General features: G+C 50.8%; 2 protein-coding genes across 2 annotated transcripts; both read right to left on the bottom strand.

Annotated features, from left to right (window-relative positions):
• Positions 1–1,144: 1,144 nt before the first annotated feature.
• MBOAT4 (membrane bound ghrelin O-acyltransferase MBOAT4) lies at positions 1,145–3,175 on the bottom strand. Its single transcript, XM_005019579.6, is given in 3 exon segments — positions 1,145–2,075; positions 2,303–2,518; positions 2,996–3,175. Coding segments are annotated over 3 exon segments (1,266 nt in total). The 5' UTR covers positions 3,115–3,175.
• Positions 3,176–10,994: 7,819 nt separating this feature from the next.
• Positions 10,995–11,420, bottom strand: LOC101795838 (ribonuclease CL2). Its single transcript, XM_005019573.5, has one exon. The coding sequence runs from the start codon at positions 11,418–11,420 to the stop codon at positions 10,995–10,997; it is 426 nt and encodes a 141-aa protein (XP_005019630.2).
• Between the last annotated feature and the right edge of the window lie 4,271 nt (positions 11,421–15,691).

The following is a 15,691-nucleotide window of genomic DNA, read 5'->3' as shown; positions in this document are numbered from 1 at the left end:
CACGCTTTGCTGGGATCTCTGGCTGCAGCCGGCTGCATGTGGTCTCACGTTGGCCAGGGGAGTGATTGAACAGCCGGAGAGCCTGTCTGAAGGAGCCCAGCATGTTTTGCAGAGGTAAGATGAAGAGATGACTCAGTTTTAAAGCATGGATGTAGGGAACAAGTTGGAGGCAGCTCTGCAGGACTAACACCGAAGGAGATGGGGCCTGACCGTGACCAATCCAATCATAATGCCAGCTGGAAAATAACAACTGGGGCAACTGGATTGAGACCGGTTCAGGTGTTGGTGGTCCTGGTACCTTGCAGCAGTATCCCCCGTAGATTAGGGACCAGCTATAGTCTTGTAGCGTTTTCAGCCATATTATATTGAGGTTGGGTGGGTGGCTTCATGCTTTCATGTAAACAAAAGCTCCTAGCTCCATGGCTTCCTGATATTTTCCCCTCTGGTATCTCATGCCTAAGCAGCCCCAGGCTTTTGGGTCCTAAGTCAGTGCTTGGACTCAAGAAGAGCATTGTGCAGCTGTTGTGGGGAAAGCAACCCTCAAGCCCTAGCTGAATGTCACAGCCAAGTCTGAGGGCCTTGCTGGCTTATTTCCCCCTCTGCCCATGCTGTCCTCAGCATGCCCAGGGCAGTAGACCCCAATTCTACTTGCCCACGTGCCCAGGATCCCCTGCAGAGGTGGCTGAGATGGATCATCTGTGTTCCCTGACCTTACACCCTGGGGGCCAAGCATGCCACCCACTCAGGGGGACTGCAGAAGACATCCAGCTGGGACAAAGCTTGGGGTTCATGTGCCACGGGAAGAGTGTCAAGGGGCGACTGCTGGAGAAGCACCGCAGACTCATGCCTCTCACTCGTACTGCTGATTGGGTATTTGCAGCACTGCTGAGTTTGGCGGGGAGGTTGCATGCTTTCCACGTGAGCTGAGGCTGAGACCCAAAGCCCCAAGACAAATGTGGGGCAAGCAGTATGGCTGGGAGCTCTTTTGTCTAGGTTGGTGACATCTATACTTTGCTCCAGTGCTTCCCTCAAAGCTGGGGATATCCCAGGAGTAAAAGACAGTCTTGGGTCTCTGGAGGTCACTTGACCAATAGCCACTGTCACTGCATGCTCACATGTACAGGGACATCCCCGAGCCATCCACTCAAGGTAGCGCAGGACAGGCTCAGTTCTGCTTTGCCTTTTTGAAAAGTAGCAGCAGCAGCACAACACCGTAAGAGAGGGGAAGGATACTCTTGTAAGAAGTCCAGAGCAGGCAGAGTGCAGAGAAGCTCTCAGCCTCCACAGCATCCAGGATGTAGGCGACAAGGAGCTGCGTGAAGACCCAGGTCGTGCCCCGGTAGAGGAGCTTTGCGACGCGGGAGGTGGCCCAGGCGCTGAGGAAGGGATGGATGCGGTAGTCGGCCTCCACCATGACAGCCCAGCACAGGAAACCAAAGCCGTGGCCGGGCCGGAGGCCGTGCCACCAGGCGGAGAAGGCGAAAGTGGCGAGGAGCGGCTGGGCTGGGCAGCGCTGGAAGACCAGCCTCCGCAGCCAGCAGGACGTGCTCCTGTTCCAGGTGCGGGTGAAGACAGCCAGGCGGTGCGTGGTCTCCAGCACCCACAGCTCACGGCCTGAAAGGTCTCCCTGCCCTTCCTCCGGCCCAAAGCCTGCCACCTTGAGGAGGGCCTCGTCCAGCACCCACTGCGTGTAGTAGGCCAGCCTGAAGAGCAGGGCTCGCATCCACGTGTGGCACAGGGTGGCCAGGACGGAGCAGCCCTGTACCCGGGGCAGGCAGCCCTCCAGCCCCACACGCAGCCCCTGCAGTGCCAGTGCCCCAAGGCACCTCCATCCAGCAGCCTCCAGGGGCAGGGGGACAGCCCCCAGGGACTCGGCTTGGACCCGAAAGCTGCTGAAGGGCTGCAGGGGGCCTCCGAGGAGGGCTGGGAAATAGAGCAGGTAGCTGCAGAGAGGCAAGGCTTGCTGCAAAAGCCCCTGGCCTGCCTGGGGCAGAACGGTCCCTTCGTGGACGTCCAGGGCCAGAGATGTTGCTTTTTGGGTGAGCAGCATGATGGCAGAGAGGGCAACAGCTGGCCTGAAAGGAGAAAGCAACGGGGAGAAAGCTGAGGGTGCCTTGGAAGGAGTGTGTGGGCACTCGTGCTGTCCCTCCCACCCCCTTGCTGCCATGCCCACGGCACCATCCATCAGCAGGGATGCAGCTGGGGGCCGAGGGGAGACCAACCAGCTTGGCTTGGGTGGGCTTCCACCCGTCCAAAATGTCTGGGAAGGTGGAGAGGGAGGGAGGCAGGGCTGGAAGGTTACCTGGCATCCCCTGACTCCAGCGCCAAGCTGCCCAGGCCCAGGTGGCAGAGGGTCTGCCAGCACATCTGGAGGCCAAAGACCCAGGTGTGGACGTGAGCTGGGCTGGCGGAGAGGAGGACGAGCACGGAGGCAGCAGCGGGGATAAGGAGCAACACGGCATAGCTGCCCATGGCTGTGACTGCAAGGAGACATCCTCCAGCGAGGAGGAACGTGTACCTAGAAGAGACCAGATGCCCTCTGGCTGGCTTTTTGGGGAAACTGGTGCTTGAGGCGCCAGCCCTGGTGATGGTGGTAGGGCGTAGTCTGAGGCAAGCTATACCCAAGCTACCACCATAGCTGCAAGGCAGGGACGGGGTGATTAGGTTGGGTATCGCAGTCCCTGCTTGGTCCCTATCTTTGTCATGCCAGAGGCAGTCCCCATTCCCTCCCTGCTCCCTTTGCCCATGCACTCATCCCAGTACACCCCTAAAACCACCTCTTTCAACAGGAGAGTCTGGCCTGGCTTTTTGAGCCTTAACCACCCTGAACGGGCCCCACTGCTCAAAGAGGGGAGTGGGACAGCTCACGTCCATACCTGCATCAGCAGGGAATCGCTACCTTGTGCCCCACTGCATTTCTGGCTAGGAGAGACCCAGAAAGCACCCACGGACACAACCTGCCCTTGTTGCAGCAGCAGAGGTGGCAACCACGTACCGAGCAGTCGGAGAGAGCTGCCCCGAGGCACAGAGCTGGTGGAAGAGCGCAGCGAAGGGGAACGCTGCCAGCTGGTACCAGGCTGCAGGGAGAAGGATGAGCAGGTCCGCCCAGAGCATCGAGCAGCTTGCTTCTCTGGAAAACGGGCTGAGCCAAGGGCTCCTCTGTCTCTGCTTTATATCTGGCAGGACCACGTCACAGACAGCAAAAAAAACAGAGCAGAGCCAAGGAAACAGAGGTATCTGCAGGAGGAGGTGCGTGGTTTTTGCATTTGTCAGTGCTGGCTCCTTGCAGCGCCTCTCTCCCAAGGTTTGTGAGCAGGTGGAAAAAGTTAGGGGTTGGCTATTTGCTCTGCCAGATGCCTGTGCCGTTACCACGTGCTTTGCAGGCAGTGAGAGTGAGCACCGAGATGTGAGCCTCCTTGAGCTGCCAAATGTGTCATGCTGGGATGCACTTCAGAGCAAAATCCCCAGGTACAGAAGAGGCTTGGCCTCATCTCAGCTCAGTCCTTCATGGAAAGCTGTGGCTCTTTCCCATCTCTGGCCTTGCTTGTCGTGGTGGTGGTGGGGATCTCCTGCTGTTTAAATTCCTGGTGACAGAGAGAAGATGGGCTCTGGCACCTCTGCAAAAGGCCAGCGCAGGGTGAGCCCATCAGCCCCAGTACTCAGCCTGAGCCACACAGCCTTTTCACTTACCAGACATAAAGAAATAGTTCTATTCTTCCTGAACGTTTTTTTCTTTGAGAAGATGAAAAACGGAATCACAGACATACTCGAGATCACAGAAATCAGCTGTTGCTGTTAAACTGCACGTTGGTTCAGAAATGTGTCATGTAGAAAAGCAAAATTTCCTCTTTTTGTCAGACCTGAAAGGTGATTTGAAGACTGAGCTCTCGGGTGATCTGAAGACAGTTGCTATTGCTCTCAAAATGCCACTAGTGGTATTTCGTAGCAAAACAGACCACAAAAAAAAAAAAAAAAAAAGCCCACAAAAACAAAGTCAGTCTACAGGACTTTGTTCTTCATTTTTCTTTGTGAGATACAGGTAAGAAAATCTAGGTGAATTCAAATGGAAAGCTCATGTTTGTTTTTATTTCTTTGTTTTTGGTTTTTGTTTTATTCCATTGATAGCTGCTTTATTTTAGGCATATGAACAGTACGATTGTGACGAGAAATGCCATGGAATTTCCCTCTGTATGAAAAAAAATAATTACTTATTAGAGAGGCAGAAGAAAGGTTTTTGCCTTCCTTGGATGAATTATTAAAAATATTTAAAAATACTGTTTTTCAGTAAAAAAAGAGCAAAATTTTTGCCTAATGTTACAGAAAAAATCTGTTCTCAAAAAAAAAAAAAAAAAGAAATTTTAATTTTAAAACTTTTGCAAATGTTTCTACTCTTCACAGAGCTTTTCAAGTCACCATGATGTTGGCAAGCCTACCATATTGTTTGGAATGGTTATAAGAAGGCAGGGGTTATAAGAAGGCATTTTTCCCAGTGGAAAAAATGACTCAGAGGGAAAACTGCAGGAGAGCTGGTGCTTCATTTTGCTGTGTTTGTAAGGTATATTTTAAGAGGAAGACATTAAATATTTGCAGTTCATATGTGATAGCAATGGAAAAAACTTCTCTCCACGCCACTTCCAGCATGCATGGCATGCAGCAACAGCCTGGTTTCACAGGACTCATGCTGCCGAATTCATGGAGCCCAGCACTAACTTTGCTGTGTAAATAGTTTTCAAGGTCTTTGCAGTGCCTATTTAAGCAATTCGCTGCTATGGTTCTGAAAAAATGTCATTGCTTTTCAAGAAGCAAAAATGAATTTGCACAGTAGCATTGGAAATGTGATGCTGCTTATTTTATAATGTTAGCTGCTGGGCCGTGGAAGTGTGATCTTAAAGTGAGCATATGAGCCAGAGAGAAAACTGTGAGAGAGCTTTATTTGCTTCATTTGTATGTACTACACAAGCAACAGCCCTGTTCCTGTCTGAGGAATTAATTATTTGACAGAAAGTGGGATGAGCAGTGTCAGAGCAAACTGTGGGCACGACATCTGGGCAGATAGGACTCAGACACTATTCCTGGGCTGGTATTCCCAAAGTTCATACCTGCTTTCTTAGTGGAGTATAGTGCTGCTTCAGGAACAGTTTTGGTGGCCTGTTGTAATGCATCACACACTGACCTTATACATATTTAAGATATATATGTGATACACATAAATTAATTTGCAGGACACACAGCAAAATGCAAGATAAGAATCAAAGGCAAAGTATATATATATTTTAAAGAAAAAAGTCAGACCAGTGGGTTTAGTCTTTATCCTAGAGAAAAGCACATAAATAGGAAGGAATGATATTTAAAAAAATAAGGTTTAGGAAGTTTGGACTGAGCTCCTGTCTCCGTGTTTCTCTGTGACCTTGGGCAGCCTGGACTTTCCCACCCACAAAACAAGACGATAGTTTCTGTCTCCCTGCAGTGTTAAAAGGCAGAATCAACTAGAAACCTTGGGACTTCACATTTGGCTGTGATAAGCAGAACATGAAAGTGCCTAAATAAGAAGGGAATTAAAAAATAAATGCAAGGCTTTATTAAAACAGAAAAATGCAAAAACTCTTTGTTTGCAGGGACTGGTCCCTTACTGGCTTTTTGCTACTTGTTGCCATTACAGATTTGCTGTCTGCTGCCTGTAAATGGCCCATGGTTGCTTGTGGTAAAGACATTTTTGTCTTCCTGGAAGAAGGGCTGAACCCCAGAAGTTTAAGGATAGTGACGAAGTCTCTTATTGTAGCCATGACCCCAGTCAGAGAGGTCTGAGAAATCTCTCTGCCCCATGGTGATGTAGCTTTGAGCTAGGTCCCTCTGGCTGGTGACTCCTGTTGCCTGGCTCTAGGTGTACAGGGACATCTGGTCAATAGAGATGTAGTCTGAAGTTAGGGAAATCAGAGAAGATTCAAGAGTCTGGTCTGAGCCTGGGTAAAACCCATCTTTTTGAATGACCTGCACCACCGAACAAATAGCCTGGCCCTTGCACTCAGCTTGATGTGACTGTTAATGAAGTGGGTTTATCCAGAGTCCCAGCTGCTAAGGAAGGGTTTGGTGGTGGTTGTCTTCTGCATAAAAGGAGGCTGAGACACACTGTGAATATGTTGTTTCCAGACTGTACTGTATAATTGGACTGTCTGAAATTGTGATTAATTTTTGCCTTGAAAACATTTTCCTTTGGGTCTACTGTGTTGTCTGGTGTACTTGAATAGAAAAGAGAAAACAACAATAACAAAAACCAAAAACAAAACAAAACAAAACAAAAAAACAAACAACAAAAAAAACCACAGCTGCTCAGGAAAGGGAGACACAAAGTGGAGGCAATGACTCTAGGGATATTTGGTGCAAGGAGAAGGACCCTGAGGGTCTTCGTGAAATAGTGGTTCAGGACCATCTCTGAGAAAGCTGGTACCCAGCCTTGGCTGTGGAAGAGGCAAGTGGAAGGACTTTCCATAGAGCAGCACTGGGGTGTTCAATCTTGGCAGCAGGTTCACAGGATGAATCATATTTATGCTATGCAGTATGCTTGCATGCTTAGCAATTTCTTTAGATTTGCACAGTGGCATAGTCTTTTGACCATTTCTTGTTGTGAAAGCTTTCCAAGTTAAACACATACTCTGTCCCGTTTCACAACAAATTGCAGACTTGAGGATCTAAGGTCTGGAAAGCAAATGACTATTATACTCTACAACAAAAGTGACCTTGATGAGGTACGCTGCAGAATTCAGGTTCTGTTAGTCCAGTTCCTTGCTGCACAATTTTTGTGAGTGCTGCTGTTTCCACCTGAAACCACTGGGTACACAAGCAATGCTGTGTGGACTGCTAGAGAAGCCTATCTTTTTTCTTTTTCTTTTTTTTTTTTCTTTTTTTCTCTTTTGTGTGTGTGTGTTAGAACGAGTGGTTCCAAGAAAACTTTTGCTTGTGCACACATCAATATATACTAATGGATGCTCTGTACTCATTTTCATTGACATCTGCAGGAGGCGTTACCAAAACAGAACTACAACAACCAAACTGAACCAACCCCCCTTGATACCTCTTTTTCTTTCAGTCAGAGTAGCTCATGGAACAGCACAGGCATGCAATCTGCTTGCTGCATGCACACAGAAACTTTAGCAAGATTGTAAGTATATTCAGTTTACTTGCAAACTAACCACAACCCACAGTGTCAGTCATTGCATCAGGCTCTAAATAAGTCGGACAGCTCGTGTAAGATCTTTCTCTCTGCTCCTGTTCAGTATAGGGATGGCTCCACTGCTTTTGTTTTCTGGGAATGTGATAAGCACAGTGGTGCCTTCTATAAATAAGTCAGTCTTGCTGCTGATGTTGAGCAGGGTAGTGTGTAACTAACCGTGCTGTGGTTCCAGATGGCTGCAAGGTATTTAAAAGAAACCAGTGAAAAATAATACTGAAAATATGCAGTATCTTTTAATCAGTAAGCTGCTAAAGTATCTTTCATATTACTGTTAGATCAACAAGATTTTGCGGGAGAGAGGGAAGAAAGAAAGTCATCAGCTAATTTTGCAGTCATTTAGTCTTTGCCAGTAAACTGGAAGAATCTGCAGGCTCATCTGTTATGCATTAGGCAAGATGTTGCCTCAAATCTGTTTTCTCCCAGAGTTCAGGTCTTCTGTGTTCGATGGTAAGTCCTACAATATCATCATGCACTTTAATTCTGCAACACACGTCTTGTAGTTTCCTCTCTGAGGCTCCTCTCACCTTGCTGTGTGCTCTGTTCAGCAGTACTTCTGTAACTCTTCTTGAAGATGTGCAGGCATTTATTCTGAGGTACCAAGTGCTTGGAGTGCCTGAGGGGTACACTGGCACTCCCTACCCACGTGGAACCCCTTTTCAGTCAAGATGTAAACCCTCGCACAGTTTCTTCAGCTTCAAGGAAGATGGATCCTTGAAAGCTTTGCTTAAAACTGGATGGATATATTCTGAGTATAAAATTGCCAAAGGAGATGCCTGGGGTCATTTCCTAAAGAAGCAGTTCGAGTTCTGAGCAGTACTATTTGATGGAGCAGTGCTGCCCTCAAGTGGCATTTTTTTGGCCCATTTTCCGTGTCGGCACTTTTAAACTGCTGTGCATATGCTCTGAAAAGGCTCGTGCAGTCACAGTAATTTTTCTACCTTTCGTGAAGCGAAAGTCCGGTTGGGACAGGTGGATTTATCTGAAATGATTGAGAAAGACCTGCCTGATGAACCCTGAGTAAATGCTCTTGCTGGCCTGTGGCTGAAGTTTGGTGTCCTCCAGTGCAAAGCAAACTGTCAGTCACGTTCATGTTGTCTCAACTTTTGGACCTCGACCAGGTGCTAGGCCAAAGTCTATGCATAGTGGTGCTGCTAATGCTGGCTTTGCAAGGCTTGCCATTTCTTCCTCCCGGTGGCGATAGCAAAAATGTGTTTGTGTGCAAATTGAATTTGAGAGTAGCCAGCGGGAAGCATTTAAAAGGCTGCCTCAGTGCTCTTATACACTGTTTTAATGTACAGCTGTGACTGCAAACATCTCAGCAGCTTTGAGTCCCTGAGTAACTTCTGAAGCACAGACAGCCCTGTACCTTTATAAAGCCTGTTGGCTCAGCATCTACAGTCTGCTTACTTTCACTTTTGCAAATATTTTGCAGTTCTATACTTCCCAGAGTGCTAGTACAGTGGCTCTGTGCTTTGGTAGGATATTCAGTGGATGTGTTAGGCTGAACATGTTCCTCAATACACTTTTGACATGTAAAATAGCATCTAGTAGAGGTGGCCCGGAGGCCCATTCTGGCCATGAAAGCAAAATCAATACATAAATCTATCACAGTACACAGAGGAGGCTGAACTGAAATTACACGAGACCGGGCTATTTACAGCTGCAAATCTGGGGTTACAGAGCCTCTGGTGCTTCATAGGGCCCACACAAAGTCTCTTCTCCTCAGTTCCTTTTTACTAAGTCAGGCCTCTTATTGGCAAAGGGAAAACAACCAACCCTGCCAAAGAGGAATTGGGTTTACAAAAAAAAAAAAAAAAAAAAAAAAAAAAAAAAAAAAAGCCCAAGGTCTCAGGACTGCAGAGAAGTGCCCCATTAAGTAAGGGCACTGGCCTCACAGGCAGCCCACCTCCAGTGCCTCTCCCAGCAAACCCAGAGAGACCTGTAAGGGACTCAACATATGTCCCAGCCTCTTCTCTCTTCTCTTTTGAGGTTCAAGTGTTGAGGTCTCTCAAAGCTCTTTTAAGACTCCACCACCTGGTGTTTTAGCTACTCAGGTTCCCTACTCCCAGTCCCAGAGCTGCATTGGTCATCTCCCACCACACTCTCTAGAGTAAAACAGTTAGAGCCAGTGGATTTATTTGGAGACTCCTTGCAGGGAGGGTCCTGGGTGGCTCTAGTACTTGTGTCCCCCTCTTTCGTGCTCCCCTTCCCAATGCTGATGTCTTTGGATGGGTGGTTGCAGCTATCTTGTTTTCAGCCCCATTAATCAGTGATAGTTGCTAACCCATAAAGCAGGGGTTTGCCATGATGGTGGACTCACCCTGTGCTCCAGAGGCCAGGCACCAGCAATTTTGCTTGAAGTCAGAGCTTGTAGAGGTAGAGAGACCCTCTATCACTCTCCTTTCTCTGCTCCAGCTATGGAGACAAACTGCTGCAGCCTGCCCTGAAGCCCATGGAGATGGCGCTGGGACAAGAGGGATGAGGAGGGAAGGATAGCCGGCTCCACCCTAGCCAAGCAAGCCCCTGGACAGAAGAGATGCTGGAGGTGCCAATTTTCCAGGCCAACTTCATCCAACTTCTCCACCAAGCCAGGGAAAAGGGAACCAAGGTGGCCCTGGGCAGCAGGAGCAGGAGGCCTGTCTGCCCCCAGCTCTAGGTGCCCGACTCACCAAGTCCTCTTCTGATATTCATGGCACAGGCTCCAGCTGAAACTAGGGCTTGAAACCAGGACTTGGCCAATGGAGGAAGCTCTACCAAAGGAGATACAGCTCCAAGGGAACTGCAGCCCATGGGTGACCCATGTCTGAGCACATATTTACTCAAAGGCTCTGCTGCCCTTGGAGTAAACAATGTCAGAACAGGTATGAACACAAAGGGATTACAGGCCAGGTGCAACCTACACCAGAACAGGAATTGCCCCCAAAGAGACTGCAGGACACTGAGAAAGCTGTGTTAGAGCAAAGAAGCAAGAAGAAGCAAAGAGAATCAGAAAATAAACCCGTATGCCCCAATTCCAGCCTTCTGAATTGCCCGCCATCCCTCAGAAAGAAGGGAGGGAGGGTAATACACAGCAAAAACCAAAGAAGTAGAGAGTAGCAAGGAGGGAGGAGAGGTGTTGGCCCGAAGTTGAGCATTGGGAAGACATTACCGTAAGTGCTAGTGTAATTGTTTTATGTCTTCTTTGTTTCTCAATACCCAAACCAGTAATGAAAAGCTTATGGAAATAAATTATTAAATTAAGTGAAATTTCCACAGACCGAGTCTTGCAGCTCTTGAGCTCAGCCACGTCACTTGTACGAAGAGACTGATCCCATTGGATACTAAACTCTGTTCTGGTTCCCCTCAAACTGACCACAGAGATCTCGAGACAAAAGGTATGCAGCTCTGGGGGCCATGCACAGCAATGAGTGGTGGGGAATAAAGGTATAGGGCTGCTTTCCAGCCCCTTTCATGGGAAGTTGTGAAGCACCTGGTAGGGGGCAGAGAACATGGTGGGCAGTCTATAGGGTACCGTAGGGGTGAGAGACACCTAGAGGGTGCATCCAGGAGGTTGGGAGAATACAAGGGTTTATGGGGGCACCTAGGGTGGCCATAACCACCCTGGATGGGGTTAGAGGTACCCAAAGGGTACCCAGAGGGGAGTAGGGTCCCAGGGTCCCCCCACAAGCTGATGCTGGAGCCCAGGCCTGTGACACCACCTTTATTGTAAAAACAGCCCTTAAAACAGCCCCTGCCAGAAGCAAGGGGGAATCCACCTCCCCACACATCAGGCCCCATAGGTGCCAGCAAGGTGCACGGGCAACCCATCCAGGCAGGCAACACGCACGTGGTGCTGGAGCTGCCGGGCCCGGTAGTTGCAAGGGGGCCGGGTGTCCCCACCCCGCAGGCGGCAGGCTGTGATGCCCATGGGCATTGAGGTGCTGTGGATCCCCATAGCATCGGCAGGGTTCTTGCAGGTGGCTACCAGGTCCTCAGCCGGGGCGTGCACGAAGGTGTTGGAGGGCTTGCAAGGCCGCCCTGAGGCCGTCACTTGCCGTCGTGCCAGCATGACCTGGCAGTAGCGGTGCCCCGTGAGCCCGAGTGTCCGGGGATGGTCCACGTGCTGCCGCAGGAACTTCTCATAGCGGGTCTCACCCACCGACCCTGCCACTGATGCCAGCAGCAGCACCACGCATAACGTCCAGCTTGCCATGAGTACCTGTGGTAAGTAGGGTCAGGGCCATTGGGACTGCAGGAGCCCTGAATGAAAAACCCACCCTGGCCACCTGAGTCCCTTGCGGATTTCACTCCCAGACAGCCAGGTCCCTTATAGATCCCCTCCAAATGCATGAGGAAGTGCCCCTCAGACTCCTGGGTCCACTACAGAAGTCCCCTGGACACCTGGGTCATCTGTAGATCCCATCCAGACCCCTGGGTCCCTTACAGAACACCCCACCAGCACTAGGTCCCCTACAGTCCTGCACCCCACAAGTGTCTGGGTCTCCTATGGAACGCCCCCCTGGACATATGGATCCCCTATCAATTGCCCCCGTGCTCGGACACCTGGATCCCTGCCATACTCCTGCTCTCCCACTGGATGCTTGGGTTCCTTGCAGTTCCCTCCCGCAGAAACTTGGTCCCATATGTATCCCTCACCTGTGTGAGCACCTCAGTTCCCCTTCAGGCGTCAGGGTCTCCTGGTCCCTCCCACCCCCCCGTGCCTCTTTTATACTCACCCAAGCTGGGCCCAAAAGGCAAGGGGCCAGGAGGAGGGACAGGGCAAAGAGCAAGGTCCGATGTGCGGGGGGGGAACCTGGCACCCAGGAGGCCCTACTCCCCTCACATCCCTCCACCCCTCAAGGTCATTAGGTAATCATTAAAGGACCACATGACTGTCTGCATACATCCCCTCAGCTTCCTCCTGCCCACTTCACCATAGGCAACATATTTTCACCTGGGGCCACAGGTACCAGAAGAGGCAGGTCCTCTTGGTGGAGGGGGCAAGATGCACGTGGAAAGGTACTATGAAGAGCTGGATTGAACAGGAAGACGTGGTTCCTGTGGGGAACCATGACAAGACATTGGGTGTAAGTGGCAAAATTTTGGTAGCAAGTGGGGCTGCATGGCTGGCCTCCGTGGGAGGAGACCAGAAGCTGCCACATGTTAGATAAGAGCCAACAATAGTCAGCTTGAAAAGGGACCCGCCACTGGCCAAAACCTTGCCACATATAGACATGGGAAGATCCCTGGGTTGACCTGGTAGGAAATCAGAGGTGCCTGGGCACACAGGAAAGCAATTAGATTCACCTGCTTTGAACTGAAAGGCACTTGGATACCATTGCTGAACATGAAAAGAGACTTGCAGATTCTTTGTGGAACAGAGGGGAGTTCAGAGGCATCTCAGCCGAGCCAAAGGGCAATCAGATGGCCCTGGGTCAAGCTGAAGGGCACTCAGAGGTCCCTGGGGCTCACAGAAAGACACTTGGAGGATGACAGAAAGGAATCTGTTACCCTGTGGGGTATAAACAAGCCTATTCTAAGGCTCCTGTGCATCAGGTAAGGCATCAGGTAAATGCATCAGGTAAAGCAAACAGAAGTCAGCAGCACCCTCGGGCATCCTGCACCCAGCCCAGCAGGCAGCTTGACAGCAGCAGGGCCTGCAGCTCCCCAAACCACTGCCGGTGCCACTGCCACAGCCAGGGTGGGCTCTGCCAATGCCACCAGGAGAGCACTGCAGCATACTGCCACTGGGCTAAGGTGCAGCACGGGAAAACCCTGCCACGGCTGTGGCAATGCTGCCCCATGCTTAACCAGCTGGGCAGGCCCTGAGTGATGCTGCAGCTTTGGTGGCCTCTCCCAGACATGGAGCGGTGTTAGAATCACAGCACAAAATAATGCTAAGAAATAAAACCTGTAGATGTTGAAAACCAGAGTAGCCATTGCTCAGACACTGGCTGGCCATTGATCTGCTTCTGGGAGGCGGTGCGTGGTGGCTCCCCCCTTCAGATTACCTCTCGTGTTCTTTTTCTCTTTCCTTCTCCTCTCCCACTTTCCCAGGGGACATGTGTGCCAGGGGTGGGTGTAGACAATACACGCAACCCCCATTGTTTTGTTTCACACACATTATTCACTGGGGAGAAATCCCTCCGATTCCCTCCCAGAGCCTTTTTGGGAGCCGTGGCTCTCCAGGCAGGTGGAGAAAATGCTCTCGTCCTCTTCCATGTCTTCCACCTTCCTCTTCCTTTTGGCTCTCTGAGTCCTACCAGCTTTTGGGTGGTAGATTTGCAGCTCTCTTAGGTGCTTCTGCATCAGGACAATGTTTCCTTCCATCTGGTGTAATACCTCATAGCTGTTGTAGGAGTACCCACAGTGGCAGCACATCCCTGAGGAAGCTGAGGGTGTCTTGCTCACCTCCTGGAAACAAGAGGCCAAAGGGGGCATGATGAAAGGAACATGGGCCTTGGAGGGCTAGAGACATCTACAGCTGGGCTTGGCTTCTTCTTGAGAACTTTGGGTCCTGCTGGGCTGCTCCAGGCAGCATGATGTGCAAAGAAAGCCTCAGGCAGGTCCCGTATTTTTATCCCTCAGGCATGAGCCTGTCCCTGTTTGCTCTTCTGAGGATGAGACCCATCTCTGCCTCCCAGGGCTGGGAGGAGGTCCAGGGAAGACCCAGGGCACCTTAGGGTCCTACTGAGTCCTTCATGACCACATGGGCTGTTACTCCTTGTTCTACCCATTACTGACCCAAAGTCCAAGGCCTGGCAGTCCCAGCAACCTGGCACTGTCTGACCTGCCTGACCCCCATACTCACCTCTCTCTGGCATCTCCTGGCTTTCCTCCATAAGCAAATCCCTACAAGGAAAACCCCACCAAGCAGGCACAGGGCTGGGATGCTCCTATAGAGCACCTCCATGGACCAAAAAGCTCCATCCAGCATGTCCAGGGAGGACCACAGCTGGTCCAGAAGGTAGGGCAGGTAGGAGCACTGGCTTCCCGTGCCAATGCCCTGGTGCTCCAGGTCCTCGGGAGCCACGTCCCACATAACCGTGGCCCAGGAGGGCCGGCTGGAACAGCCAGGGCTGCTGGGGAGCTGAGAGGCCATGCAGAGCAGGAAGAGCAAGGAGAGCCCCAGGCTGAGCATTTTGCTGCTCCTGCTCTGGGCGTGATCTCTGGCCGTCACCAGCAGCACCGCTGTCTGCACGCTGAGCGGGTGATGGTGCCAGCAGCCCCACAGTGCTGTCACCGATGGCCCTGCGATGTCACAAGGCCGTCATGGGGCACCCAGCAAGAGGGGAAAGTCTTGGCAGGGAGGCAGACCCTGGGGAGCCAAATTTCTCAGCCAGCTGCTCCTACGGTCACCCCCCTGCTGCAGGTCTGGGTCTGCCTCACCACTGAGGCCTGAGCCGGAGCCCTGTGGGCAGGGTCTGTGCTCCAAAATGCTCAGTGAGGAGGAGCTGTGCCAGTGCAGGGGCATTGCCAGGCCCCCCAGACCCATGCTCATCCTTCCGTGCTGTTCCCAGGGGCTGTGGGGCAGCTGTGGCATTGCCCGCAGCACCAGTGGGGTGCTCAGGGGCTGTGGTGGCACAGGCAGGCCCAGCTGGTGACTCCCATACTTGTCAATATTGCATAGAGATGACACAAATATCATTCTTCATTAAATAGAAGAAGTTTTCATTCCTTATCTTTCTCCATTTATTGACATAAACTCAAAATATGTAACTTGCTGGGGCACATTGCTTCCTGATATAAGTCTTGTGACTTTAATGTGTTGCACAATGGTTAAATTTGGTGGTAGACTGGTGACTGCTTTCTTCTTCACACCTTTTTCACTGTTCATTATGTAGCTTTTGTTGTGGTGATGTCAGATAAGGTCATACCATTCGAAAGCAGTGGTGAATCTTTCTTTCCCTGGAAAACTATACATGCTTGATGAGAGGACTTTTATTTTGTGGGAGTGTCGATCTGCTTGAGGCTATGTAGGAAGGCTCTGCAGAGGGATCTGGATAGGCTGGCTGGATGGGCCGAGGCCAAGTGCATGAGGTTCAACAAGGCCACGTGCAGGGTCCTGCACTGGGAGCAAAGCACCCCCAGGTAACGCTGTGGGAAGAGTGCTGGAAAGCTGCCTGTTGGAAAAGGACCTGGGGAGGTTGGTCAGCAGCCAGCTGAATATCAGACAGCAGTGTGCTGGCTACTGGGGGCGGGTGGCCAAGAAGACCAACAGCTTGTTGGCTTGTATCAGAAGTAGCGTGGCCAGCAGGCCCAGGGAAGTGATTGTCCCCCTGTACTTGGCTCTGGCTTTTGGTTGCACCTCACCCTGTGTTCAGCTTTGGGCCCCTCACTGCAAGAAAGACATTGAGGTGCTGGAGCATGTCCAAAGAGGGACTGAGAAGCATGGTTTAGTGGTAGACGTGGCAGTACGAGGTTAATGGTTGGAACTGATGGTCTTAGAGATCTTTTCCAACCTTATGATTCTGCGATTCCTGT

The sequence above is a fragment of the Anas platyrhynchos genome, chromosome 4 (genome assembly GCF_047663525.1).
Source record: "Anas platyrhynchos isolate ZD024472 breed Pekin duck chromosome 4, IASCAAS_PekinDuck_T2T, whole genome shotgun sequence".
In the NCBI taxonomy this organism is placed as follows: domain Eukaryota; kingdom Metazoa; phylum Chordata; class Aves; order Anseriformes; family Anatidae; genus Anas; species Anas platyrhynchos.
The sequence above is the reverse complement of the archived record's forward strand: the minus strand, read 5'-3'. Positions and strand labels throughout refer to the sequence as shown.